General features: G+C 58.6%; 1 protein-coding gene across 3 annotated transcripts in view; it reads right to left on the bottom strand.

Moving 5' to 3' along the window:
* Positions 1 to 75: 75 nt before the first annotated feature.
* The window catches only part of VAX2 (ventral anterior homeobox 2), a 32,069-nt gene continuing 6,967 nt past the window's right edge, over positions 76 to 25,177 (bottom strand). For 2 of the 3 annotated variants that reach the window (XM_080378093.1, XM_080378094.1), the window contains 3 exons: positions 21,485 to 21,672; positions 5,004 to 5,114; positions 76 to 4,321 (listed from right to left, as the gene is read on the bottom strand). In XM_080378093.1, coding sequence (XP_080234219.1) covers positions 3,833 to 4,321; positions 5,004 to 5,114; positions 21,485 to 21,672 — 788 coding nt within the window. In that variant the 3' untranslated portion in view covers positions 76 to 3,832. The remainder of the gene's footprint in view (positions 4,322 to 5,003; positions 5,115 to 21,484; positions 21,673 to 25,177) is intronic. The other variant, XM_080378095.1, reaches the window with a different exon arrangement.

Below are 25,177 nucleotides of genomic sequence, written 5' to 3'. Positions count from 1 at the left end.
GGGGGGAGGGCTGGGGTACGGGTGGGTTTATGGGCACAGGTAGGGGGGAGGGGTCTGCACCCCCCCCCGCCCACCACAGGCTGTAGGTCTGTGCAGAGGTAGGGCAGGGCTGGGGGCAGGCTGCGGGGGCAGGGAGCCTCGTGCCAGGGGTAATGGGGGGTTGTCAGGCTGCATCTGGGACGGGGACGAGTACACAGGGCAGCCCTGTGTCTGCTGGGGAGGGGGGAGCATCGGGGGGGGTGTGAGGGGGTGCTGCTGGGGGGGCTGTAGCGGAGGTACCTCCGAGCGTGCATGCTCGGGGGGGGGGGTCTGAAGATGCACACAGGACAGTAGAGAGCAGGCAATGACAGGCTTCAGAACACCTCCCTGCCAAGCCCCCCACGAGAGCCACCGCTCCAAAAGGCGATGGAGGAGGAGGAGGCAGGCAGGAGGCAGGACATAACTTTTATTAACCATTAGAAACCATAAGAAACCACATTATTTGTTAAAGTTTTACAGCCAGTACTTTTTTTTTTTTTTTTTTAACCTTTATGTTTTTTCCAATCATACAAGGAGCTGCCGGAGGCGAGCGGAGCGGGGCAGGCTGGGGCGAGCTGGCTTCCCCACGGCACCTTCCCACCCTGCCAGGACAGCTTCGCTGGGGCTGTTTGCTTTGGGAGAAGAAACTTTGGAGAAGCAGCAGCTTTGGATCAGGTTTGGAGCCTTTGTGAAAGCAGCATTTGGGTTTAAATTGGCAGAAAGGGCTTCCCATCACATTGCAAGGCAGCCCATGGCCTCCCTGCCTCACTTTCCACCTTTCCCCCTGCCCGCATGGGAGGAGGATGGAGACCCACGAGGATGCCCCGAGCTGGGCGAACACACTGGGAGGACCACTACCCCAAAAACTCCCAGGTTTTGGGAGTTCCCTCGAAAATAAAACTGGATTTTGCTTTCTCTGAAATGCCCCCAAACCTCCTCCACCCATGAAGGTGCAAGGGGGTCACTTCTCCATCAAACTGGACCAAGTTTCCTCCCAGTGAGCCCAGGGTGGAAGGAACCAGGGTCCAAAACCCTCCGGAAATTTCTGCAGTTCAGCTGCTCCCAGGGGGAAGAGGGAAAACCAAAGCAAAACAAATCCTGGGGAGGTTTGATGGCAGCATTTCCCCCATCTCGGCGTAGCCAGGTGGGCACGGCTTCCCTGCTGCCTGCTCTGCCCGCCTCAGCTCTCTGTCTTGGAATACCACATCTGCAGACTGGGAAAGGATGAAGAACGGCAATATAAATATAAATTAAGTGATGAAGGGAAGGGAGAAGGTCGTTGTCCTGTCAAAGTCCAAAACCTCAGTCAAATACATCATTGGGGTGTCGGGCACCCCAGGGCACCAAGAGATCCAGCAAATACATTTAGGGAGAGGTACGGAGGTGTTGGCAGCGAGCTGTGGTCTGAGCTGGGCCAGGAGAGGGGAGGTCATTACGTGAGCCAAACGCTGTCCCTGCTTCCTGCATCTCTGAGCAAACCCTGCCTCAGTTTCCCCACCTGCAGCTGGGGGGGTGCCGACCCCTCCTGAGCTCTGCAGAGCAGCACAAGACCTGAGGGCTCACTCCCATAAAGTGCTCCAGACTTGAGGTGATCAATAAATACTATTTCATAGAAATGCTTGATTTAAAGGAAAAATAAAAATCACCGAAACCTTTTCATAAAATCATTTATTTAAAATATTTCCCTGCAAAATCTTGGGAACAGGTGGGCTAGCAGCTGTGTCCCCCTTAGGGACCAGTCCCTACAGAGCAGCAGCCTGGGGGGGGGGGGCTGCAGCACACGCAGGGATGCTCGGCCTGGGTCAGGCCAGCGACTTGCTCAGTGGTAATTATTCTTCTGCATGAAACCGCAGCAGGAGGATGCGGGAGCCCCTCGGTTTGGGGGTGTGCAGGGGGCACGAGCCCCATGGCAGCTCCTGGGCACAGGGAGGGGGCTCAGGGTATCCCCCCAATCCTGCCACAGCAATGTCTCTGCAGGGTGTCCTGCCAGGGCTGTGCCAGCAGAGCATCCTGCCACCGCAATGCCACTGCAGGGCACCAGGCCGAGGTGATGCCACCGCAGAGCATCCTGCCACAGTGATGCCACTGCAGGGTACCCCGCCAAGGCAATACCACTGCAGAGCATCCTGCTGAGGTGATGCCACCACAGAGTACCCTGCCGAGGCAAAGCCCACACCACAGAAGGGCCAGACTCTGCCCAGCATAGACCTCCCTCAGCAGATGCCAGGGGCCCATGCTGCCCCTTTCCCCAAGGGCCACCTCATGCAACGTCTCTCTTATTTTTGCCAGCAGCAGGACTCCAAGCCCACCATCAACCCTATGGAGCTCATTCCCCCACAACATCCCTGCGCCGTGCCCTGCCTGAGAATGGTCCCAGCACCGCACATCTGAGGCCAAATCCTGCCCTACGGGAAGCCATCGTCACCCCCTGGAATCAGGGTGCTGAGGCGGGAAGAGCAGCTGAGGCTGCCCGAGGGGCAGGGCCCTGCCTTTGCAAGCAGTGGGTGCTCAGCACCTCTCAGGGCTGGACCCTGGTTGTGCCCGGTGATGGGAGCAAGGCGGGGAGATGCTGCTAGGCCAGTGCTCAGGGTGGGGCTCGCTGCAGTGCCAGCGCTGAGCACCCAGCACCCCAGGATGGCGACGGGGGTGCTTTGGGCTCCCGCTGACGGCAAAGAGACCCGTGACCTGACCTGACACAGAGGAGCAGATCCCAGCATCACAACTGCCCATGCATCTGCATCCCCCTCGGTGGAGTTTCCTTGTTGGGATGCATGATGGTGGCCTGACCCCAACCCACCACAGCCCCCCCAGGGGGATCCAAGGCCTCTCCGGCATTCCTGGGGGTTTGCTGGGGTGGGACAGGGTCTAGGACAATGGTTAACTCTGCACAGGCAGGCACAGAGGAGCCTGGGGATGTCTCAGGAGTTGGGGTGGCCGCTTGCTCCAGAGCGCAGGGACCACCAGTGCGGGGGGCTGGAGACATCACCAGCACTGTCGGTCCCCCCCAAACCTCCCCATTTCCCCTGCCCTCCAAGGACAAGCATCCCACAGGAGCGGTGCTCCCTGCTGGCAGAGGGGACCTGGACCCCACAGCCACCGGGATGCTCCAAGACAGCCTCAGCCAGAGCACCCAGCCCTTTGCAGGTGGGGAAACTGAGGCCTGACACTTGCCCAAGGACACCATGGCATGGCAGGGACAGAGCCCAGCACTGCCCTGTGCTCTCCCTTTGGGGTTCCCTCCTGCTCCCCGGGACTTTGGCAGTGACCCCAACAGCACAGACCCCAGAGTAACAGTCCAGAGGGACCGGGGCTCTCCGGTCCCACCCGTATGGGGTGCCAAAGGACCATGGGGCATCAGCAACGCCCCCCCAGTGCCCCATCGCCCAGAGCTGCTCCTCTCCCAACCCACGAAGCACAGACCAGAGCATCATCTTCCAGACCCTGAGTGGGCGATGCCTGAAGGAGGGAATGTGGCCCTGGCAGATCCAGCGGCGTCAGTGAGGGACAGGACATCGCTGGTGACACGGGACACCCAGGAACACCCCCTGAGGTGTGAGCGGGTTCAGCGCCAACCCTGCAGCAAGGAGTTGCAGGGAGTCAGCCACGGCTGCATTGGCGTGCCGGGGGTGGGGGGGGCAGGCATGCACACTCACACGTGTGTGCACACACTCGCACGGGCACACACACCCCCCAGACAGGAGGCGAACAGTCTTCCACATCCCACTTGCCAAATCAAACCCCGTGTGGGGGCACAGGGTGCATGGGGATGTGGGGGCTGGTGGAGGGGGGGACACCTTTTGACACTCATTTTCATTTAAGGGCTTGGCTTCTTGCTGGGTATAGAATTGTCTTTCCTTTCCAGCCGCGTGTAAGGCTCAAAAGCAGAAGTGCCCAGTCCGTAAGTGCCCGGGAGGTCGTGCAGGCTGCCCAGGAACGGCCCCGCAAAGCACAGCGGGGCGGCCGGCAGCCTGGGCGAGGACGAGGAGGAGGAGGAAGAGGCAAGAGAAGGGACCTGCAGGCTGAAGGCTCCCGGTCCCGGTGGGCTGCTCCCGCCACCGAGCCCGGGAGAGGTGGTTCCCGGGGTGGCCAAGCCAGATCCGTTGCCCGTAGGACTGCCGATGGGGTTGGAGGTGGGAGAGAGGAGGCTGGGGGGGGCCGGGACGGAGAGGAGCCGGCCTTGCTCCAGCAGCCGGAGGATGTTGCAGGTGGCAAAGGACTCGGAGGTGGTGGTGGAGCGTTTCTCAGAGTCCCTGCTCTGGTCCTTCTTCTGCTTGGTGCGCCGGTTCTGGAACCAGACCTTGACCTGAGGGGGGGAGCCGGGGGACGGGGCGGGGGGACAGGAAGGCACGGACAGAAAGAGAGTGCAGGGGGGCCGGGGAAAGAGAGGCGAGAACCAGGAGAGAGTGAGAGATACGAGAGAGAGAAACGTATTAAAATAAACGCCCAAGCGAGATCCATCCCCCGCCACAGGGACTGTGGATAAGTCGCTCCCGCCTGCTGCTTCCAAGGAAATGGCAAATTCTGGAAGGTGCCACCAGGAGAGAGTGGGACAGGAACCTGGGGGTGGGAGCCCGGGGTAGGACCCAGGGTAGGAGCCGGGAGCCAGAAGCCCGGGGCTGAGCCCCTCTGCTGCTGCCCGGCTCTGCCCTGTGCTGGCTCTCCCAGGGCTGCTGCGCTACGGGATGTGCTGGACTCTCCTCTGTGGTGGCCATCAAACCCAGGCTGGTGCCCCCACCTGCAAACCCTTCCCTCACCAGGCCAAGAGACAGGGCAGGACGGAGGGTCCCTGGCTTTGCTACGGTGCAGGGGAACACGTTAGGGGACAGGATGGCTTCTGGTGGCCCTGGATCTCTGGGCACAGACCTACTCCTGTGCCCCAACCCAGCTGGGGACATTCCCGCCCCAACCTGCCTCTGGCCAAAGGAGCAAGTCCGGACTGTGGCCCCCATGGGACACCCCCAGCCTCCAAACTGCACCTGACTTACCAGGGTGGGACATGGAGCTGGTCCCCAGCCCGTGGCTCCCGGCCCCCTATGGCTGCCCCCACACCCCCTAACCTCTCCCCTGGGAGGGCAGCCCCCTGTTTCTGTCCCTCCCTGGCAGAGCAGAGGGGTAGGACAGGCAGAGAGAGAGAGAGAGAGAGAGAGGCATGAGGGACAGACAGATGGACGGAGATGGAGGTGAGGGAAGGAGACGGATGGGAAGACACTCGGATTAGAGCGTGGTGGATGGCGGGGCGGCACCTGCGTGGATGAACTGGACGTTGGCCGGGACCCTGGGAGTAAACCCCAGCACACGGGCACAGCCTCTGTCCCCATCTGCTCTGGGGCCAGCAGGTCTCACTCATCCGAGTCATCGGAAACTCACTGGGGCAGGACAGTCACTCACTGACACAGCCCTCGCGCGTCCCCTGGCACAATAGACCCACAGTACAGAGCTAATGGAGCGTGGGGGTGGAGGAGGTCTCAGCCCCCTGGCCCCTTTCAGGGGACATAATAGTGGAGCCGACGTCTGGGCGAAGCCGGCCAGAGGCTGGGGATGCTCAGGGAGGAGCAGCGGGAGGTGCTCCTGGGCAATGGGGGGACACCAGGACCACGGGGCTGAGCTCATACCCCACAGCTGAAACCTCCTGGCACCACGGGCCACGGGCAGCCCACATCCTACCCCCCCATACCCACAGAGCCCCGCATGGAAGCTCCCAAGGACGTTCACTGCCCATGCACGCCCGCTCACTCGCTTGGCCCCACACAGGGATCCTGAATCCCTCAGTGCCACTGGGACCGCAGGGCTCATGTCACAGCCCAGCCAGGTCCCCAGGGCTGACACCCCCTCCCCACTGTCCCCCCCAGGTATAGGCAGGGGTCTCTGCTCCCACAGTCCCGCAGCCTGGGGCACAGCGACCTGATGCAGAATTCGCAGCCCACCAGCTTTTCTGGTAGGGACCCCCTAGAGCTGCCACATTCTGGGGAGCACAGAGCCCCAGTGCATGGGTGGCAGTGCCAATCGGGACTCGCACAGCGCCACAGTCCTGCATCTTTGTTGACATCTTAACAAAGCTTCTGCTGTAAATCCCTACAGAAACGTGTAGAACCCCAGCGCGCTCTGCTCAAAGCATCCCCCAGCCAGCCAACTCTGGAAGAGTGAGAGCCTAAAAAAATCCCCATCAGCATGATTATGTCCTTGAGGATGGGCATGAAGTGCCCAGGAGCTGCCCACAAGCCGCATTTTCCCAGCCCAGCCGGGTGCGCAGTGGGAGGTGGCAGTGGGATCCTCATCCCCTCAGCAGGGAGGGTGCACCAGCACCCACCCTTCCCACTCCCGACACCACCACCCACAGATCAGGCTCAGCATCTCCTGGCCTTTCCTGGGCATAGCAGCCCAGTCCCAGCCTCGCCTCGCTGTGCCAGGGAGGATGGAGGTGGATGGATGGAGCCCACCCTCTCAGCCATCTCCATCCCTCAGCCCCAAACCAGGGTGCTGCGGAGCTCTGCTGTCACATGCCCAACCCAAACCCTGCTTCCTTCAGCCTGGTGTACGTCTGAGCCCGCTGCCCAGGCTTGGAGGCTGGGAGCCCACCCCCAGCTTTCCTCCCTCTCTTCCTGGTCCCTGCGCCCTCCTGGTTTGAGTTCATCGCCTCCAGGTACCCTGAGATGCTGACAGGTCTCAGAGACCCTCTGAGGCTGCACAGGGACTTCACAGTATCATTTAGGTTGAAAAAGAGCTTTAAGATCATGGAGTCCAAGCGCTAACCCCACACTGCCAAGGCCACCACTAAACCATGTTTCAGTGCAAAGGGAAACTGTGGCACGGACAGCCCCTGCAAAGCTCTCTGCATTGCAAAGCACACTGAATCACAGCTTCTAACATGGCAGGAGGAGTCCACAGGGCACAGAATCACAGAATCATGGAATGGTTTGGGTTGGAAGGCACCTTAAAGCACATCCCATTCCACTCCCCTGCCACGGGCAGGAACACCTTCCTCTAGACCAGGTTGCTCCAAGCCCCGTCCAACCTGGCCTTGGACACGTCCAGGGGTGGGGCATCCACAGCTGCTCTGGGCAGCCTGTGCCAGCGCCTCGCCACCCTCATCATAAACAATTTCTTCCTTATACCCACTCTGGCATTGTGCTGAGCAGCACTAGCCAGGGCAGGGTGTCCCTTGATAGGTTACTGCTCTTACTGACTTGGGAACCAGTGACCTGAGCGGAGGCACAGCCCCATCACCACGCATCAGAAAAGGGCAAGCAGAGACACCACAGCACCCTGCAGAAGGAAGAACCGAGCCCCAGGGGAAGAGGCAGGTGCGGCATGCTCCTGCTCTGCAGCATCGCAGCTGGCGCAGGCAAGGGGAACCGCCACAGGGAGTCAGGGGGTTTCCTAAAGCAAGGACTAGGAGGCATCAGGTGTTGTCGCCAGGTAGCAGCTAGAAACCACAGCAACGTGGGAGGCAGAGCCCCTTCGGGCAGCACAGATGGTGTTAGTCCCTGCTGCAGGGTGCCCTGGAAGTCAGAACATGAGTGGGCTGAAGAAGGGGCTCAGAAAAATCATGGGAGAACAGACCCATCAAGATTTAACGTGAAGATCTGGGCACCTCCTCGTGGTGAGCGCTCCCCAAGATGCCAGTGGCTGGAAAGATATAGCAAGGACAGGATCACTTTACACCCCAAGTGCTGTTTTCTCTCCTCTTCCACCACTGACCACCAGCGGAGAGAAGCTCCTCAGCCTCTGTGTCCCCTAAGGTCAGCTCTGACGTTCTGGTTGTCTTCTACAGGCTGTAAAACACAGCTCCATAAAAGCAAAGGGCCCTTGCCAGGGTCTTCAGAGGTCTGTTCTGTTCCACCTCCTCCTCCAGCTGGCCACGGCAGCTCCTTTTTCCTGAGTGTTTCAGGATTTGGTTTGTGTTGCCACTTCTCCTGGGAGCTCTTGGTCAGCTGGGGAGGAACTTTCCCGGGGCAGCCGTCATCTCTCTGGGTATGACGCTGAATACCAACAATTAACAGCAATACAGATGGGGAAGTCCAATAAATAGATCAATAGAAACTGAAGTGGATATTGATGTGCATGAATTTCTGGTGCTGAAACACAGTTCCACACCACTGGGGACACGAGGGGAAACACTGAAGGACAAGAGGGAGTAAAGGGTGGAGGTGACACCAGTCTCCAATGGCTCAACACGGGGTTCAGATGGGGAAGGGTGGCAATATGGTCCTTAGGAGAAGAAAACCCATTGGGTTCCTCCTCCTCAGTGCTGCTGCTGGGAGACTGTCCTGTCTCCCTGTTCTGGGAGACTCTTCCCAGCCAGAATATCCTTTGCTCTCACTCCTCTTTCATCGGGGCTGGCTGACGCCACCGGTGAGGATACCTCCATTGATAGGCATAGATAGAAACTTTCTGTAGCCCTCCCCGCCTTCACCTAACGCCTGATCCTCCTGCAGAAGGTTCTCCCATCCTTGCCTCACCTCTGCACCCATTGCCCTTGAACACCATGACCCAGGCTGAACATGTTCTGCTAAATAAGGTTTCCTCATGCCTCGTAGACTGACGTGAGCTCTTCCCCATCTGCACTAGTGACATATCAGATGAGCAAGATCACATTGGCCTTCACGGCTAAAGTTCATATACAGCTTGTCATTAATTAGTAGATCCATGTCCTTTTCATCCTCCATTATGATCAAGCCCTGAGTTCTATCAGTGGAGATGTAAATAAGCTCAGCTAGACGCAGTCCTTGACAAGTCCGTGAGTAATTTCCCTCCAGCCTTGATCCCTCGTCTTTCAGCAATCCCCTCCACCATCTCCCCTCAGTTACAGTTTCTCCTCCACACCACAAGTTCTCTAGCATCTTTTGCTGTGGTTTCATTCATAGCTCCCCATCGGCCACCTTAGCGAGTGCTTTGCTGAAATCTGCTTTGATGAGATTGGCTTCGTTTCCTTCTCTAAAAAAGCAGCTGTCTTCCTCGTCCAAGTTACTGGGTGAACTAGTGCATGACTGTGATGGGGCAATGACACCCTTCCTAGTCTGGCCTGGGGGAAGGGCAGGGAGGACCATGCTGGCACATCTCTGGTGGACACCACATCTCCAGCATCTATGGAGGAGGCAACATAGCCCTGTGCGCAGTATTTTGTTTCTCAGTTACCAGCTCGGTGAGCTATGGTTAATAACTGAAGGGCTGTGGGAGGAAACCAGCCACCTCCAGCTCTCCTGCCAGACTAGGGGGTGAAGAAGAAAGTGAGAGCAAGGACACCTTTTCCCTGGGAATGGAGAAAGGCCAATCCCCAGATGCCTAGGGGGCAGAGAGGACAGATGGTTGGGGAGGGCATGGGGATGCGGGGGGAGTCTCCCCCTGCTCCAGAGGAGCCCCAGGAAGAGCCCATGGCTCCTGGAGGCTGTAAATCCCCTGCCTGGGGCTGTGGGATCCAGGACCACATGTGACAATCATGTCAGGTCAAGCCTGGATGCAGACAAATAGACAACAACATGCATTTGGATGCGACTGAAGAGCAGGACATGAGAGGTCATGCGTTCACCAGAAAAGGAAGGTGACTCTCAGAGGACAGGGAGAAGGCAAGCCGTGTAGAGAAGATGACTCTGAAAGCCCTAGGAGACACGGCATGCAAGAGAGAGCGTGATGCTGAAGGTATGAAGCACAGCTTGCGGATTTATAGATGTACACGAGTGTTTGGAGAATGAGTCCTGGCACTGGGCATTCAATCCATCACTGTGACCAGATCTAGTGTCCACCTTTCTGTGGGGTGAGTGGCTGGAGGGATCTCGGGATGAAACCCCTTGTGCTTCTGTATCTGGAAATTCTGCTTTCCTCGGTCTCTGCCACAGAAGAGACTGGTAAGAGCAGGGGATGTCTTGTCAGAGTGAGCAGGGGTAAGACATGATCCCTGGGCTGAAGCAAGGCAGACTCGAATGGCAGAGACACTATAGGTGGAGCATGGGGATAGCTTCCCGTGGAGCTCCATTCCTGGGGCAGGAGTGTGTTTGCCATCGCACTGGGCTGTCTGGTTAGCACAGAAGGTTCTCCTAAGAAAGATGCCCTGGATCGACTAAAGTGAGGAGGAAAGTCCTACAAGCTGGTCAGAAAGGTCCATCTGCCTTTCAAGTCCATTAGTGCTTGGAAGCATGTGACTTTTCTAGGTCCTGCAGCAGGAAAATCAAGCAGGAAAATCTGCTCTGTCCTGGGCTAGGTGTTTCCATAAAAAAATCAGGCCCTCAACCTACCCACACAGCAGCAGAGTAGCCACCAGCCACGTGTGCATTCACCAGGGAGGGACACGGGAGCCGTAGCTCACTGCAACCGTCCACATTCACCTGCAGGTTGTGGGTCATGTGTGACAGATGTGGTCACCTCATCGTGCATCCCCCCTCTGGTATGTATGCATGGATGTACTGAGAGCCCAGAGCGCTGGTGCTTGGCCAGCATGAGATGGCTCGAGGCTGAACACAGCAATAAGGTTAATTTTGGAGAACTGGCTTCCACAGCAGAGACTCTAACCAAAGTGTTAATAAAGCATATTCCTTCCTAGAAGACTTAGCCAGGTCTAAGCGTCCCACGGCATATGAAGAAGACAGGACCAAAGGTATCCAGCTGGGACACAGGCATGCGGTTCCCACCTCTGACACCAACCCCATGGGACACTGGCACTTCTCACCCCTCTGTCCCTCTGCTTAGGGACAGCAACACTTCTGCTTTGGTGTCTGAGTACTGAGCATGGTGGGCACCCACACACCCCCCAGGACCTGTGGGTGCCACCAGAGCATGAACTGCAATACCCACCAGCAGAAAAGGAAGGCAATAACCCCAGTGCTGTAACAGGTCTGTCCCAGACTGGCAGACCCACCCAAAGCTTTCAGGACTCATTACAACAGCCCTCAGCACACAATAAAACACCACCATCACCTCACCGACCTGCCCATAGCTGCAGATTTTGTTCCCACTCCCTCTTTCCACCACGCCAGAAGCTGGAGATACCTATTGCTCAGAGCAAGGTCAATCCTTTCTCGCTGGTGGAGAGGCTGGATGTGGTGTCCAACTAGGAATGACCAAGAGTATGAGAACTCAGCTGTGCATTGGGTGGAAAAGCAGCTCAGAAGGTTGAAGGTTGAAACCTGCTGCTTCATCATTTCAGGATGTGCTTTCCCCATGGCACCACGGAGCCTCCCACCCCGTTGACCTCTTCTCCTTGCAAGTCCTGCTGTCACCCAGCAGCATAGGAGGGGGCTCAGCCCCACGAGGACCTCGGGTTGCAAGTTCATCCACTGTGGGCTACGTGACTCCCACCACGCTCCCATTTACAGAGAGTAAGGGGAAAAGAAATCACAAAAAACAAATCCCAAACTGCCAGGAGAATGGTCTCAGGGGAGCTGGCAGCGCCATGCAGCAGCTCTGGAGCAGGGATGTAAAGGTTGAATATATTTGTATATATTTAATATATATCATATATATTATTATAAAAATATTCGTGTTTTCCCTTCTTCCCAAGAAAAGCTCTCCCCTGGCCCATTCCCCCCCGATCACATAAGAGCCTCACCAGAGCAAACGCTGCCCAAACACCGAGCGAGCCCTCCAAAGAGAAGGGCAAGGCAAGTGCAGAAACAGCACTGACTGCCGCTGGGAAAGCAACACCGCAACTCCCCCTGCTCCCTAGCATCTCCTGCTGCAGCGGGAGTGTCCACAGGGCCACCACCGCCAGACAGCGTGCCTGGGAGTGGGACGTGGAGCCCTCGGAGAGCCCGGCGGGGGGTCCCTGCAGCAACCCCGGCCGGCCGCGCTGCTGTCCAGGTCCCAGCCTGTCTAACCCGGGCAGCTAGGAGCTTTTTTTTTTCCTTTTATTCTATTCTGGTTTATATTACCCTATATTTATTCTATTCTATTCTATTCTATTCTATTCTATTCTATTCTATTCTATTCTATTCTATTCTATCCTATTTTATTCTATTCTATTCTATTCTATTACATTACATTACATTACATTCTTTTTATTTTTAACATTTTCTTTTATATTGTTTTATTTTCTACACACTCTTAGTGCCTGCTATGCAACTGAATGAGCTGCTGAGGGTCACAGATGTACCCACAGATTTCTCCATCCTCTGGCTTTTCTCTGCACATGGATCCCCCACCACGAGGAAGGATTCACCCTTACAGGAACAGGCTCCAGGAGCCCACTGGAACCTCCAGCGTCCCTCTCCACGTGTCAGGGAGCACCACCACTGCTCCCCGCCTGGGAGGGAAGCAGAAGAGCTTCGGTTCACCTGCTCTCCTCACAAAGGGAAAGCAATGCAAAATGTCACCGAGCATCTGAACTTCTCAGGGCGGCACGGTGCGGGTGCTCTGCCACAGCACCGTCTGTCCATCTGCGTCTGCCCAGCAGCAGGACGGACAGGCAGGCGGCTGAGCCACCCTCTGCTCCCGCTCAAGACCCCCACATTGCAAACTCTGCGCACTGTGTGCACGCTTGCACCCTGCTCCGCCATGCTCCCGCACACCACACCTGTGCTCGCACATGCCCCACCACGCGTGTGTGCACCGGAGGGGCCAGATGCACACGCAAACCCCCCAAATCGCACCATCTGCCACGGGGTCACATCTACCTGCAGTTGCTCGAGGGGCTCACTGAGCATCCCAGTTCCCCGCTCAAGCACGGGCAGGGAACAGGCAGCAGCGCAGGCAGGGCTCTGGGGAAGGGGACAGACCCAGGCAGGGAGGACGTGGCATCTCCCTGCTCGCTGGAGCGGCGGCTGCAGCCCGTGGCGTCAGCTCCGAGCAGGCTCCCAGCTCCAGGCGCGGTGGCATGCAGCATCCGTGCCATGGCACAGTGGGAGCTCCTGGCCCTGCTCCCGGCAGCCCGGCTGAGCCCGGTGCGGCAGCGTCCGGGAGCAGCCATGGGGCAGCGTGTGCCACGAGCATGGCTCTCCACAGCTACCGGCAGCCTGGTGGCACCGGGATGGAGCACATGAGTGGTTTGGGCCCTCCTACCCTGTGCCACGAACCTAGGGAGCGCCTGAGCCTCCCCCAGCCCCTTCTCCGATGGCTCAGCCTGCCCTGCAGATGCTGGCAGCCGGGATGCTGCTCCGATCCCTGCCCTCCAACACCTCCCAGCTACAAAACAAATTATTTCCAAGCGGTTAATCCCGACAGAGACCCCCTGCCAGCAAGCCAAGCTTCCCGCACGCTCCGGGGATGGAAAGGCACAGGGCAGGAGCCCATTGCCCCACGGTGCTCAGGGATGCAGGGATCTGCTGAGGGTTTCAGCCCAGTAGCTGCCTCACACTGCCCCTGCTCCACTCATCCACCCCCACACGCTGCCCAACACGCTCTCATCCCCACCCCTGAGCCTGCAGAGCAGGATGTGGCCACGTTGGCCAGCCGAGGACCGGGCAGTGCCCTCGCCTCTCTTCAGCTAATTTTTTATATCAGCTGGCACCTAACTGATGCGTTTTGCTGGCTTGTGGCCAAGCAGCGGTGGGACGTCGCTCTGGAGCAATCATGGTTTGCCGGTGGGAGCCCGAAGCCCCTGTTCCTTGCCCATCCCAGTCCCAAGCAGTGGGCATGTCACACCTGCTCATTGCAGCCTGCTTGCCCCAGCACATGTGCTCCCACACACCAGCATCCCCCAATGCCCCCAAAACACCTGAGCCCCTCGGCCTCCCAATGGAATGATGCCCATCCTCCCCCAGGACCTGCATGAGCATCGCCCCGGCACCCGTGCGGGCAGGGCTGGGGGATATGTTATTGCTTTTTAATGGTGTTTATTATTTGGCAGCCCTGCCCCGGGGCTGATCCCGGTGCCATCATGCATCCCACACTGCGCACACCTCCGGTACGCCGGCCACCCAGGACTATTCACAGCTGCCGGCCGAGGCCATTTTCCTCACCGGATTAGCTCCCCACCGCCATCAGCTGATGCCCACTGCGGCACAGAGGAAGGCAAGACCCAGCCAGCCCCAGCTCCACAGCTTGCCGGCCACCCTTCCTCTTCCTCCTCCTCCTCCCTCCGTCCCGCATGGGGCCATGGGCTGGCGAGGCTCGGCACAGGCTCGGGCCCCGGCGTTGTGTAAGCTGGCGGGCTCGCTGCCCAAAGCCGCCTTGCCCAGAGGTTTCATAACGGTGCAGAGCCTGCATGACCCATCTGCCTCTCCCCAGCTGCAGCCAGAGTGGGGATGGACTCATCCCTTGGCTTCTCCCCCAGCCCCTCTGCGCCCCTGAACACCACCCCCCACTCCAAACCCACTGCTGCACCCAGGACAGACACACATGGGGCCATGCTTCCAGCCGTGCTGAGCTGCAGCCCACCGTGGGACCCGACCCCGAGCCGCTGTGTGCCCTCAGCCAGGAGCCTGTCCCCTGAGCACCACCTCACCCCACCGCTGATCCAGAATCCCGGCCAGAAGCATGCCCTCAGCCTTTGCTCCAAAATTCAGGATATTTTCTGCTTCACAACAGAACATCCCGGTGCTCCCACGCCCTTTGTGAATGGAAACGAAGGAGCAGGGAGGGGGCTGGGCTCTGCAGGCAGGTCTGCCAGGGGTGACCTGTCCTTCACCACCCAGCCCGGTGGCCCCAGAGCAAGGTAACCTGGGAGGAGCATCCTCCAACACACCCAAATTGGGTAGAGACAAACCATTGGTCTCCTCGGAGGAATCGGCAGAGGCTGACGGCTGGTTTCCCCCATTTATTGGGGTTTCTGAAAATGTTGCCTGGAAAGGATGTGAGACACTGTCCATCCCACCCTGGCAGGGACATTCTCCACGCAGCCCCAGCCCCGCGGGTCTGATACCCAGCACCTGGCCAGAGTGTGCGGGCAGGTGGTGGGACCCCGGGCAGCGGCTGGGGTTTGGGCCATCACATTTGAGATTCCTGCCCCAGCATCAGAGACAGCTCCAAAACTGTCACTCAAACCAATTTCCACTAGAAACTGTCGTTTTTAGGAAACAATTTTTCTTAAATTATATTTACTTGGAGTGTGCTGAGAAAGCCTTGGAGATTGCTCTGGAAACACCCAGCCCTCCCGCAACATTTAGTATTGAAATTTTCCATCACAACTGTTTTTTACTGCGCAGGCGCTTCTGATCGAAAATGCTTAATGACAAAAATCTCAATGATTTCACATTTACTTATATCAGCCATTTTGCCTAGTGCCAGTTGAGAACCGTAGAGGTACCCTGATACTTCAGGTTATTTAATTCATCACAGGGGCAGCTGTCCTGTATAAGAGCCCTATTTCCAGAGGTTCCCCTCATTCCCTCCGAAGGAGAGCTGCTCCTTTCCTCTCCTAGAAACGTTTTCCAATCCCCCACCAAGAAGCCAGTGCTCCCTGACATGCTTTGGGAAACAAAACGCCAAAATGGTGCATTTTGGAGGAACCCGGAGGGCTGGGGTCAGGCAGGCGGAGGCAGTGGGCAGGCTGTGCCAGCCCGGTCCTGCCGCTGTGTGGTACCTGGTTATGACACAGACTTATTGCCACCAGCCCAGGGCCCCGCGGCTGCAGGGTAAACCCCACCACATGTCCCCGCCACGAGGAGAGGATGGGATTAGCTTGTCCATGTGAGCAGGTTTACTCCACAAGCGTGCTCTGACACGGGCTGGCATGTGGGACAGGCACCCTGAAGCTACTGGAGATGCTCAGAGTCACCCTGGAAGAAACCGAGCATCTCCAGCGGTCACCTCCTGCAACGGGACCCAGGACCCTCCTCTCTTCCACATCAGAGCCAGCATCTGGATGCGACCTGGGAGTCATTGAATACAGGATCACCCAAGCTGATGTGCCCTGTTGCCACCTACTCACTTCAGAGCAGACTCGGTACCCAAGGCTTTGGCAGCAGGAGCTGACTGCAGGCTACCACGGTTGGACATGATGCTTCCCCTAGCTACCTGCCTCCCCATCCCACCATCCCCACATCCCCTGGGCCAGTTCTAGGCACCCCAGGTCCCTCAAGAAGCTGAGTCAGACCCAGTCTGGCAGAGAACTCCTCCAGGAAAACAGGGCACCCTTCAGCCCATCCAGAAAAAGCTCCACCAGAAGCAGTCTAGGGGGATGGACAGGAGCACCCAACTGGGAACAGCACTGGTGGTGGAAGCATCAAACCAGGATGCATCAGAATGGGGCACCCCACAGTGCCAGCAGGGCTGCAGCTTCCCAGGCAGAGAGGAGAAAACATTCCCCGTGGAGCAATGTCCCACAGGAGAACAGTCAGTGTGAGCAACCATGACACGGAACAGCAATGCCGTCAGAGCAGTGGGGTAGAGGCAACGTGAACCACAGAAGATGTCCGGGACTATTTTTCTATGCACAGCAGAGCATGAGGGATGGGTGGAGGGATGGGAGGAGGGATGGGTGGAAGGACGGGTGGAAGGATGGAGGGATGGAGGGGTGGAAAGATGGAGGCCTCCTCAGAAAAGAACATACTCAGCTATGACACCGGTATTTTCTGCATGGTCTAGAAAAGGGTTTTCCAGCAAACTTCGAAAATTCAGCTTCCCCACACCCTGAGGACTCACAGAGGCCCCAAGGCTGAGGAGTGTGCTGCTCTGAGCAAGCAGACCAGCATTACGGTCCTACCTGCCTCTTGTGCCCTGGGGAAGCCCTAGCCTGCAGCTCCCATCACCAAGCTCTGGGTGACCCTCACCTCCTCCAGACCACAGCTCTCCCGCAGTTCTCCTTATGAGAGGACAACTTGTGCTGGCACCAACCACTCTTTCACTGTTCTCTCACTGCAGAGACCAAGAGTTGTTAACGAGTTGAGGTGCGATTCATTTTTAACTGCATCATCTTAATTGCCGGGCTATAAATAGACTTTCCTGTCCCTTCTCTGGCTCAGCTGCTTTCTCACGTGCTTTGCTCCACGCTGAGGGGATCACAGTCCTGAAAGCTCTGTGCTGCAAGTACCCTCCCCACGCTGCACACGCTGCTCGGAGGGTGCTGGGCCACTGGCAGTGACAGAGCTGTAGGAGCCCAGCCTCTGCCAAGGACAGCCCAAGGGTTTGTCCCTAGGAAGCCCCGCTAGCCCGGCTGCGATGGAACCCACCGCAGTGAGGGGAACACCAGGGGATCTGTGGGGGTCCCATCAACTTTCCAGTGGCCAGGCAAGCAAGAAGCATGATGCTATGACCTCTCTCCACCTTGTGCTCCACCGTTCCTCTACAAAAGGTCTTCAGATGCTGCACAGGAGCCAAAGAGCCCAAAAGTTCACCAGTATCTTCCAGGCGGTGCATGGGTCCACCAGCTGCCAGCAGCGCTCCTAGCTGTGCCCTCCTCAACTGAGGACAGCCCTGTCCCCCAGAGCTCCTGCCTTTGGGAAGGCGTGAGATGCCTCTTGGCAGCTCAGTGCTGGGTGCTGCGTGGAGAACATCAGAACCAGCCCTGTCATGACCTGGGTGCCCAGCCCTCAGAAGGGGCCCTTGCTCAGTGTAGTGTCACTCCTCTGTCCTTGCTCTAAGGAGGGCAAGAAGAGCTGGCAAATACAGCGGGTCACTTGAACCTGAGCCTGGCATTGAACTCCTGACCCAGAGAGCAAAGCCTCCTGGCGCAGGCAAATCCCCTCGGCGAGCCCATCCCGCCTCTCCTCCTGCCGGGGGATTTGTGGGAATTATCCTCCCTTCGCCATCCCCCCCGTGGTCCTTCTGCCTCAGCCTCCTCTCTGCCTTGCGTTTTCTATCCCTTAATGACACTAAGAAGGGACACTTTTCCACTAATGCCTTGGGACGTGCTGCCTGGAGAAAGCCTGATGCAGGGATACGGGCTACTCTCTGCTGGGCACATGGGGCCAGATTCTGGACGGCTTGTGCCAGGGTGGGCTGGGGCAGCCCCCCTGCCGCTCTTACCGGGGATGACAGCTCACCTGGGATGCAGCAGCCGGAACATCCGCATCTCCAGGCTGCTGCTTGACAAGTTAATGAAAATATTCTACAGGCTAATTAAACTCATTTAACACTAACCATATCCATGGATTAATTAGAAAAAGCAAAATGGCATTGGGCTGGAGACCAAGCAGCTCCCAGCGACGCAGAACAGGTACATGGCTCCCTGCAGGGATGAGGTGAATTCCCTGGGCTGGAGAGAGCTAGGGCAGGTCGAAGCACCCTCCTCATCTTCACCAGAGCACAAGTGGTTCCGAAACTCCCCCCCCACATGCCCTGGGTGCAGCAGGCCTAGCTAAGCCCCACAGGCAGGCATGGGGGACAAGGTGCAGGGCTGGCTCTGGAGAGATGGCAAGGTGGCCATGGAGGGACAACAGCGCGTGGCCCTGCGCAGGGCAAGGGCAGGCTCATCTGGGCACCAGCTTCTGCAGCTGCTGCTGCTCCGGCACGCGCGGCTCTGAGCCTCCCCCTGGCACGGAGTGGCTGTGCTGCTTCTCCCTGCCTTAGCCTGGGTGATCCTCCCGCTGCCCTGGGTGATCCCCCCTCCCTGAGGCAGGGGCCAGAGACAAGAAAGCAAGAAGATCCCTGCTCCCCAACATGGAGGTGGGTCATTCTGGCTTCCCTGCCAAGGGCAGCGATAGCCTTCTGCCTCGAAGTCTGCCAAAAAGCAGGATCAGATGCCAGGAAAGTAAAATAACAGCCTAAAAGAGGCCCTTTTTTACTCCAGCAGGATTTCTCAGGGGTGCAGCCTGATCGGCGGACCCACTTACAGGAATGCTTGGCTGCAGCTCTCCAGCTGTGATGACATCGTGTCTCTTCCTATCTCATCACGCTGCTTGCACCACTCTCCTCTCACAGAGGAGTGGAGATGAATCATTCTTCTCCCCCTGAACATTCACAGGCACAAAAAAAAACCTTCTTGGGGGCCCCTTCCTTAATGCCCCTCTGCTTTGCTCTCCCGTCCCATAGTGGGACACAGTGAGCTCCCATTGTGTCCGGGGATGCCGGCAGAGAGCAAAGTTGGGAGCAGCTGGTTTCCTAACCTTGAAACAGAGATATAACCCAGTGAGGGGATGTAAAGGATCCGTCCCACTGTCCCAACCACCAGCACAATGCAAATGTCAACCAAGAAAGAGCCACAAGATGCTGCTGGTCGGGAATCCACCCACAAAACTTTAGATGGAGTAACTATACCATGAACTGCCCTAAGCCCTGGGAGCTGCTGCTGGATAACGCTGGGAGGAAAATCCCCAGAAGTATCCAAAATACTCCGATTGTTGCAAATGTTGGATTTCTCCCTGTCTGAGCTGATGGACACAGAGGAGCCTGGTGGGACAGGAGCAGTTGGTGAGGACTATCCAGTGTCCCAGCCACATTTAGACCAGACCAGCATGCTGCATGGAACCACACAATACCCTCCAGATCGACGGGGTCTTGTAAAACCCTGCCGTCACCTACCTCCTACAGCAACGAAGGAAACCTCTCATCCACAAGGACAAGCCTCCCAGCACAAGAACAGCAAGGGACTGGGGTGGGGGGTGACGCCTGAGTGTTCAGAGAGCCTGAAACCATGACCCACAAGGACCTGCACCCTGCTAATGAGAGGAGGAAGCCAGGCATCGAGCCTGGCACTGCCATGCCCAGGCAAGGTGGTGGCTGGGGAGGGACGGACAGCAGCAGAGAGCCAGGAAGGTACAACTGGGAGTTTGCTGTAGGGAAAGAAATGCTATGAAAAGCACAGAAAGGGATTAAAAAAGACAGAGATGAAGGAGAGAGATGGGGAAAAGAGGATGCGGGAAGCAAAAGAGAAGAGACAGCCGTGGCCTACAGGGTGTGAATTTTCTCACTGAGTGATGAAGGCAGCAATGAGGCACCAAGCAAGCAGTAAATAAGCAGACATCAGTCCCTATGGAGAGGCTGCGCCCTCCTGGCCCTGGGCTGTGGCAGCTGGCACCCTGCTCGGCATAGCCCTCTGCCCCGCGCACCGGCTGCCCATCCCTTCCCGTGCCTGCTAGGGAGATGAAGCTCTTCCCCCGGCACAGCACGGCCAAGCCCACCCATGTCCCTCCCAGCTCCCTGGAGGTGATGCTGGGACCAGAGCTTCAGCTGGGACCCCACGCAGAGGGACCCCTGTGGAGCACCCAGCTGCTTTGCTCCTAACCAGCGCCTCTGTGCACATATCCCGCAGACAGAAACCCGCTCCTTACCAAAAATCAAACCCACTCTGCTACCAAAAGAACCGAGAGCGACTTATTTTTTGTGCACCAGGGCCTCTAATCCCCCTTGCAGGATCGTGCAGCAGCTGCACAACGAATACCAAAGCACCACAGAGCAATAGGGTCTCCCCAAAACCAAAGCCCGTCAGCACACAGGGGGAGCCTGGAGCTGGGGGCTTGGCTGCTGACAGCTGGGATAGGTTCGTTCCATGAGGGGGTTGAAAAAATCGAAATTATTTCCTATCTGAATCGGTGAAACCACGTAGCTGCCTCCAAATGTGCATTACTGGCCAGAGAAGGGGCTGACAGGGTTTTTCCATAGTTCCCAGCTGTGCTGTTTGGCACTGCAGACTTCATTAATTTTATTATTCTTACTATTTCTGCATGAATTTTCAAGCCAAAACCATCACAACCCCAGCAGATGCACTATTTGCTTAGCAGACATCAACATCAACTTTCAAACACGCGCAACCTCTCCCACCTCTGCTCACCCAGGGTTTTCCGAGCAGCCCAGCTCTCTCCACACTGGGCAAACCTTGGCAGAGAAGAACCGGGAAAATCCCACCCCACTGGCAAAGCTCTGCACAGCGCCGGGCATGCGGGGTGTGATGGAGAAGAGATGCCCAGGGCGCCGGGCATGTGGGGTGCGATGGAAAAGAGATGCCCAGGCCACGCCGCAGCTCAGGGGTCCCCCAGTCTGCAAGGACAGTCCCCAGTGGCATCCCACCTCGCTGGAAGTGGGAGAGTAAGGCTACAGAGAGGGGGGAGCGGCGGGGTGCAGGATCCATTTGGGATCCATCCAGCTCGTACACAGCCAAATACCTGATCCCAACAGCACCCACAACACCGCCTGACCCTGCTCGCCCACCTGCACTGTGGGTGCTGCCATAAGGGTCCCTGCTGATGCCCTCCTGCTCTCATCCTTTCCCTGCTTTGCCAGAGCCTCCCAGGGGGATGCTGCTCACGGGGGAGCAGCACGACAGCTGGCAGGGGTGGGGGTCCCAACAGACACCACTCAGGGCTGCCCCTTGTCCCCTCTAACCCTAAACCGACCACTCCTCTGGCTCAAGAGGAAGGGGTGGAGGAGAGCCACTGCCCGTAGCATCATGAACACTTCTCCCTGGCCACGCTCAGCCCCAGCTCCTGACCAAAACACTGGCCAGCATTCCTCCACCCCAGCAAGCACCGAGCCCCGCCGCCTGGGTTTGGGACCGGGGACTCAGCTCAGCCCCGGCTCTCAACCACCCCAGCCCCACTTGCTGCCTGCTCTGCCTGTCCCCACTACCCTCAGCATGCCAGCGGCCAGCACACCCGGCTGCATGCGGACACGCTGCAGGGCCACCAGGACGTCCCCACCACGGAGAAGCCGCCACGACACTTACCTGGGTCTCGGAGAGGTTGAGCTGCCGCGCTAGCTCCGTCCTCTCCCTGCCCACCACGTACTGGCAGCGCTGGAACTCCAGCTCCAGGCGGTAGAGCTGCTCCGCTGTGAAGGATGTCCGCGTCCGCTTGGGCCGGTCCAGGTCCAAGCCCTTGGGGAGCACGATCTCCCGGATCGTCCCTTTGGCATCTGAGAGGGAAGCGGGGAGAAAGGCTGTCAGGAAAAAAAGTCTCCAGGGAGGAAAAAAGCTTGGGTGGGGAGGAAAAGCAGTGGCGGAACTGGACCAAAAGGCCAGTTACTGGGGGAGAAAAAGCTGAATTAAACCCCGTCAGGGCTGCTGCCCACCTGGGGGGCTTGCTGAAGCAGTAACTGTGAAAATCCCCCAAGCTGCAGCTAAAAGAAGCGACATCCCATAGTTCGGTTGTCCCCTCTGGCCCCAAATACTGCAAGTTTATAAACCTCCAGGGAATGGTAACAAGTCTTCACGATTATTATTTTTTTCCTCAAAGAGATAAATAGAAACAAAAAAGTCTTTAAGAAAAACAGACTGTTTAGTCACAGAAATAATACTTTCTGAAAGCCAGAAGCAGAAAGGAGTTCTATACCAAGAAAGAGTTATAATTAATTTTTTTCATTATAATAATATATATTATTTTTTATTTCTGTCCTTCCAGAAAAAAAATTATCTCTGTTACAATTCCCTCCTTTCCAGAATTGTTCTCATTGAAGGGCTATTTTCTTGAAGAGCAGCAGCTCCTGCTTTGGGGCAGCTCTTGGCTAAAGGGTGCCCGGTGCTGGGCCCCACTGTCGGGGCTCCTGGCTCCCAAGCCCAGGGGGACCCGAGGTCCCCCCAGCCCTGGCTGGAGGTAAGTGGCTTTATCTCTTTCTGGCTGACTCAGGCGTGAAAGAATTATAAAATTGCTGGGGCAGGAAGGGGGAAAACGGTGAGGAGCAGCCTGGGAAGGGATGATGGAGCCGGCACAGGGACAGCAGAGCTGGCATGGGGATGGCGGGAGCAGGGGGCAAGCACAGGGTGGGGAGAGGGTGCCCAGTCCCGAAGCCGGTTTCCCACCGCTATGTTGTGGTACGTGGCAGAGGCACCGTCCCGGCCGGGCCAGCCCACTCCAAGCTGGAGCACAGCACTACAGAGAGAACCAGGGCGACGGAGGGACTGGGGAGGGTCTGCTGGGACCAGCAGTGTGGGCTCCGATCCACACGCCCAAACTCCATGGGTGAGCATGGGGCTGCCAGAAAGGAAAGGGTTTGGAGGTATCTCTGGTAGGGAATCTCCAGTGGGATCAGGACGCCAGCCTGGGAACCATTTTGCAAGGGAAAACGTGTTTGCAGAGATGATGCCCAGACCACGTCCGCACTCCCGTGCCCACGCCATGGTCCCCCAACACAACAACAGCCGGGGCTGCCAGCGACTAGCGGCTAACAGAGACACCCATGCTTCCCAGCCGCAGCTGCAAGTAGCTGCCCCTCCACCCTCACCGCTCCGTACGGCGCTGCCGGCATTATTACGGGTATTATTTATTGTTATTTCCCCCCAGCAGCTGGGGCACGGGGTGGGGGGAGCGGGCTGGGCACAGCACCGGAGGGGAGGGAAGGAAGCAGAGCCCGCGGTGCCAGCGTGGCAGGGAAGAGGCGAACCCCCCCGCTGCAGCCCCCGCAGCACAAGCAGGTCGCAGCCCTATGGCACACCGCCGATCCTCCCCACTGCCCGGCTGGCCAGGTTTTGGGGGGGCCCACGGCCACCCCCACCATGCCAGGAAGGCCACAACACCATCTTGCCTGCAGAAACCCCTCCTGAGAGCCCATCAGCTGCTGGACCCCAGACCCCCAGCACCCGCCAGGTCCTGCCGTGGCTGTCCAGGGTTTTCCAGCAGCTGCTCTGGCGGGGCTGAGGTGACAGGTTCTGCTCTTGGGGACCAGGCTGCACCTGATGGCAGCATGTCCAGGACCAGGCCTGGGACTGACACCCCCCAGACGAGGTCTGGGGCCGAGGTCACTGACTTCTTCCCTGCCATAGTGGCTAAATACGACGAGGCAGGGCAGGCAGAGGCGGCGGGGGAGTGGGAGGGAAGGCGAGTGGGCAGCAGCTTCAGGAAACCCCGAGCTGGTGAACAGCAATTTCACAGCCTGCACACGCTGCGGCACAGCACAGCAGGCTGGGGGACACATCCTGCACACCAACCCACACAGCGGAGCCGGCACGCACAGATGGCCCGGTAGGCCCAGGGACAGACCACGCGCACACGCATGTGCACGAGGGACACCTCTCCCCCGCACAGGGACACACCATACGCACCCATGTGTACAGGGTCTCTGCACCGACGCAGCTGCCAGGGCATTTCTGGGGTGCATGCCCGCTCCGACGCCCCCAAATGCATCCCTCTCCATGCCGGGGCTGGCGGCACACACGCCTCGGGATGCGCCTGGGGGCACGGGAGCCCGCGGCCCTTCTTGGTGCCCCCCAAACAGCACCACTGTCCCTGCACCCACCCGCATCCCCCGGGCACAGTGCCGGGGCAACCCCCACAGGACCCGGCCGGGAAGGGAGCACCCCGGGATCTGCCCCCTCCCCTTCCAGCTGCCACCGGGGCTGCAGCCCCCACGCTGCCAGTGGGACCAGCTCCAGAGCGGCCCAGCTCGCCCCATTAATCCCCACTAAGCACCTGCCCACTGCCAGCTCACACCCCAGCCGTACCCGCGGCCAAGGGTGGCCGCCAGCCCTGCCGCCCCGACGAGACGGGGATGGCCGGGCGCCCCGTTGCGCCGGCTGGAGGCTCCGTCCCGGCCGGTGCCCAGTACCGTGCCGTCCCGGCCGAGCGGGACCTGGGCACAGACCACCACGCCGCTTCCCAACGGGATCCCACCGAAGGCCGAGGCCGCACCAGGAGCCCCAGCCACACCGAAGCCACACCGAAGCCACCGGGGACGGGCAGCCCCGGGGCAGCCACTCCACACCGGGCAGCCACGGGGAGATGCGGTCCCGGCCCCGCGGCAGGCAGCGGGATGGTGGGGAGCAGCCCCTGCAGCCGGGGCCGAAATGAAAAAGATTTTAAAATATATTTCAAAAATATATTTTTTTTTAAAGAAAACCCCGCATTTTGCAGAAAACTGACCTGGAAGCGCTTCCCTGGCGCCGGCCAGTGCTTGGCACCTATCCCATCCCCGGGAGCACGGCCCGGCCGGGGCACGGCTGGAGCCAGGGGCTTGGCCCCGCCACCGGCTGTGCCCCCCGCTGTCCCCTCGCTTTATTTCGGGTCCGCTCCTGTTGGTTTGCAGCGTTTCTCCCCGCCACCATTTTGTCCGCGCTGTAAAGGCTGCAGCAAGATGGTGAGACCAGCCGCTGCCAGGTAGGGGTCCCCGGGGCCGGATGAAGCGGGGACCCTGCCCCAGGCTTGGGGACCGACCCCCGGTCCGCTCCCTGCCCCGGGCCCGTCGGGGCGGCCCCGGTAAGGCCGAGGCCGGGCGGAGGGGAGGCCTGACCCCGGCCTGACCCCGGCCTGGGCGACCACCGAGGGCCCGCAGCCACCCCGAGGTCTGCTCCCGAGCACTGCCCGCTCCCCCGCCGAGGTGCACGGGGAGGGCTGGGGCTGCGACAGCCGGGCTGTCGGCGACAGTCACCTATCGCGACAACCGGGAAAGAGGCTTCAGCGGCCGGCAGGGCTGTTTGCACCCGTTTCGC

Source organism: Falco punctatus, assembly GCF_963210335.1.
Source record: "Falco punctatus genome assembly, chromosome: 1".
Taxonomy (NCBI): domain Eukaryota; kingdom Metazoa; phylum Chordata; class Aves; order Falconiformes; family Falconidae; genus Falco; species Falco punctatus.
This window is presented reverse-complemented; position numbering and strand designations above follow the sequence as displayed.